Source organism: Megalops cyprinoides, chromosome 11, assembly GCF_013368585.1.
Source record: "Megalops cyprinoides isolate fMegCyp1 chromosome 11, fMegCyp1.pri, whole genome shotgun sequence".
Classification (NCBI taxonomy): domain Eukaryota; kingdom Metazoa; phylum Chordata; class Actinopteri; order Elopiformes; family Megalopidae; genus Megalops; species Megalops cyprinoides.
In genome coordinates this window covers 23442248-23446047 of record NC_050593.1, presented here as the reverse complement: position 1 = coordinate 23446047, position 3800 = coordinate 23442248, and the positions used below count along the sequence as shown (strand labels likewise).

The 3800-nt window shown below is 40.5% G+C and overlaps 1 protein-coding gene across 1 annotated transcript; it reads left to right on the top strand.

The window, feature by feature from the left end:
• The first annotated feature begins 1069 nt into the window (after window positions 1–1069).
• si:ch211-184m13.4 (uncharacterized protein LOC798560 homolog) lies at window positions 1070–2780 on the top strand. The gene is made up of 2 exons (XM_036539964.1): window positions 1070–1114; window positions 1750–2780. The coding sequence occupies exon 2, from the start codon at window positions 1755–1757 to the stop codon at window positions 2778–2780; it is 1026 nt and encodes a 341-aa protein (XP_036395857.1). The 5' UTR covers window positions 1070–1114; window positions 1750–1754.
• The last annotated feature ends 1020 nt before the right edge of the window (window positions 2781–3800 follow it).

Below are 3800 nucleotides of genomic sequence, written 5' to 3'. Positions count from 1 at the left end.
TGACTGGGTCAAGGACATCAATCTTACTTTTTTCAGCCATTTCACTGTGGATTTGGCTGTGTGATTTGGGTTATTGTCATGTTAAAGGTGAAATTCTTCCCCATTTTCAGCTTTTTTAGCAAAGGGTAGCAGGTTTCTCTTTAAAATCATTTGGTATTTTGCACTGTTCTTTTCTCCCTCTATCCTCATCAGACCTCTTGCCCCTGCTGAAGAGAAACGGCCCAATCGCATGATGCTGCCATCACCATGGTTGACTGTAGGGACTGTACTCCTAGTCTTATAGGTTGTGTTGGCTTTGCACCAAACATATTGTATGGAATAAAGACCAAAAATTTCTGTCTCAATCTCACCAGACCCAAAGACGTTTTCCCACATAGCGACAAGAATTCCCGAGTGTTTTTTTATTGTTATTGTCTCGTCAGTTGGCTTTAAAGTGATTGTAGTGGTGATTTTCCTCAACATATTAACTAATACAATTTAATGCGTATTAACGTTATGTAGTATGCTAGTTTAACACTTAAACATCAGCAAGATAAACAGTAAGATAGCTGTGAAAGCTGCAGTTGGCTAGGTTTCATTATTCTGACAATTTTCGCCCCTGTTTAATATGTATTATTTTGAACAACATGTTAAGATAACAATCAATGAGAACAATAACATTTGCTTGTGGTTTTCATGTTGAAGTTCAGTGTAATGATTCCTTATCATTCCAGTAATGATGACGTTGACATCTCCAGAAAACATGTCAGATTGAGCACTGGTTTTAGTGGAGGTGAAAAAATAACTGTATTATTACAGCATCAAACACTATGTAAAGGCACTACAGGCTGTTTGCTGAAAAAAATCATAACCTCACAGTTAGGTTCAGGTTTTAGGGTAAAAGTCGATGTATATCTTCTACCTTCACAAGCTAAATATAGTGAGCTTGTATCAAAGCAAATAACATTCAGGTAGTACTATCCCTCTCTCATTGGCTGTGATGTGTTTAGTGGGTGTGAATACCACAGTGTCATTGTCATAGACTTCTTGATGACATCCTCTCTCAGTTCATTCTCAACCTTCACAGAAGGCAGACACTGCAGTGCACTGAGCACCTACTGGATTGTAGAAGACAGTAAGTGTGAAAACAGCACGTTTGGTTTGTTCTGATTTTATGCATCTGAGTAAAAGTACTAGGAATCAATCATATAACCTGAGAATGCTGTTGAGTACATCTATATAATTTGTCTCTAGGGAAGATTTGTGCATTTCTGTGTGGGACTGGATGAATATAATCAATCAAAGTCCTAAAAATATACTAGTATTTTCAAATAGTATAAAATCAGTTTCAATTCAGTTAAATACTTTTTACATTTTCTTCTGCGTAACCTAAACTTGTGTTCTATATCTGGAGTGCTTTACTCTTGCAAATGCTCATTTGAGCAATTCAGCTACAATTTTCATCTTGCAGGAAATTGTAAACCAAAATTGTAAATTATGATAAAATCGATAAAGTGAAAATAGGGATTTACTTTGCAAACCAACAGGAAAACCATAATGACGTTGTCTGTCATTCAAGAGGAATGTTCACCTTGAAAATGAGAAATGTGGCTCATGCAGACAGTAACTATATAAAACAAATCTTTTTTTTAATAATTCAATGGTGTTGTTTTCAGTACCATATAAAGTTTTGACCTGTGATGTTTTTTTTTGACCAATATAAAAATATGATTTTTTTTTATTTTCCTGCTGGACACATGGCCACAAAAGGCACCATGGATTCTGTGAGAGAAGAAGTGAATTTGACTACCACCGCTCCCAACCAGAGCTGTGATGTGTATATCCACATGGAGACGGCCCAGGTCCTCTTCCCCATCTTCTACACCTTAGTGTTCCTTGTCAGCATCTGTGGCAACAGTCTGGTTCTCTATGTCACCTGGCAAAAACAGCAAAAGTTCAACTCCACCTCCTTGTATCTGGTCAACCTGGCACTGTCTGACACCCTGTTTACCCTGGCACTTCCGGGCAGAATCACATACTACACCCGGGGGTTTGACTGGCCTTTTGGGGACCTCATGTGCAGGCTGACAGCTGTCATGTTCTACACCAACACCTACGCTGGCATTGGCTTCATGACCTGCATTAGCCTGGACCGCTATCTGGCTATGGTGCACCCACACCAGCTGGTCCGTCTTAGGAAGGCGAAGGTGGTGCGGACTGTCTGTACCCTGGTGTGGCTGCTAGTGTTCCTTCAGACTACGCCCTTGCTCTTCAAGAGCATGCTGATGGACAACGGGAGCAAGCGCACCTGCATGGAATACTTCAATTTGGGGAGCTCCCACTTTCTACCATACCTGCTCCTCCTGGCCTGTACCATCAGCTTCTGCATCCCCCTGGGGGTCATTATGGGCTGCTACACCAAGATCAATCGTAAACTATCCACGACCGCCAAGCAGAACCCTGTGACTAGCCGCTCGCAGCGCAACCACAGAGCCAACAACATCATCCTGCTGATCCTCTTCACCTTTGTGGTGTGCTTCAGCCCCTACCACGTCAACATCATGCAGTTCATGGTCCGCAAGCTGCTCCACGAGCCATCCTGCGAGGAGCTGAAGGCCTTCAAGATGTCCCTGCAGGTCACTGTCTCTATGATGAACCTCAATTGCTGCCTGGATCCCGTCATCTACTTCTTCGCCATCAAGACCTACAAGCAGAGAGTGATCAGCTTGCTGAAGGGCCATCTGTCCACAACCATCCTGTCCTCCAAGTCCATGGCTGAGAACAGCAGCAGCAACACATGAGAGACAGGCGGGGAACCGTGTGGTTTTCCAAGGCTGCAGTTAGATCTAACCAGAGGCTGAGAGCTGGACTGCGGCTCACACTTGACCCACATTCGTCAGGTGATTCTTATTGGTTGGTATTGGTCTCCGTGGATGGAGTCATGTGAGGTTGTGTTTTCAGAGCATCATTTATACATATTGGTGTAATCATGCTTCCAGAGCCTGAATGCAACATTTCATTCTGTGATGTATGAATATGGATATTTCACGCATACAGTAGTAAAGGCAAGCAAATGCATGAAGATTTTACATTTACTGTAATATACCTTAATACAGAGTCTACGACATGGGTTATATGCTATATACTAAGGTCTAAGATATTGATATTGTAACCTCAAATCAGATAAATGTTTTCAAACATTTTTCTATATATCCTTTTATATAGATTCATAGTGTGGTGCTATTCACATGTACAAATATGGAAGTATGAACAACAGTTTTTGTGTTTTATGCCATGTATGGTACAGGTATTTTCATAGTGAATTTTAAAACATTGTAAACAATGTGCATTGTAGATGTGTGTGTCTAAAATATAATAAAGACTTTGATTAAAAGTTGATAATGGACTGAATTATCAGTCATATGTTCAGTCTAACCACAGAGTCATTGAACCAGTTTGTGTGAATAATAAACAGCACTATTTAAAATTAAGGAAAAGACGCAAACACCACAGTCAGTTCAACAGCTTCCAGACCAACTTCCAATTAACATTAACACACAAACTCTTTTGTTATATCTCTGACAACAAGAACTCATTTCATTTCTGACTGTTGGGACTTGCTGAAGCCTTGCTTTAATTGTTTTGACTGGAAAATGCTCATTTGGAGATTACAGAATGAGTCATTTGAAAGTTTCTGAAACAAGTTCCTTATCACCAAGTGAGTCACGTTCATGTGGGGGGAAAACTGGGGGAATGCTTTAAAGCACTTCAGTGTGACAAATGTGAAAAATATCAGTTCTTTACAGGGGAAACTTGTTTGT

What these genes read in the sequence shown, in the direction of transcription:
- si:ch211-184m13.4 (XM_036539964.1), top strand. Translation starts at nt 1,755, where the DNA reads ATGGATTCTGTGAGAGAAGAAGTGAATTTGACTACCACCGCTCCCAAC.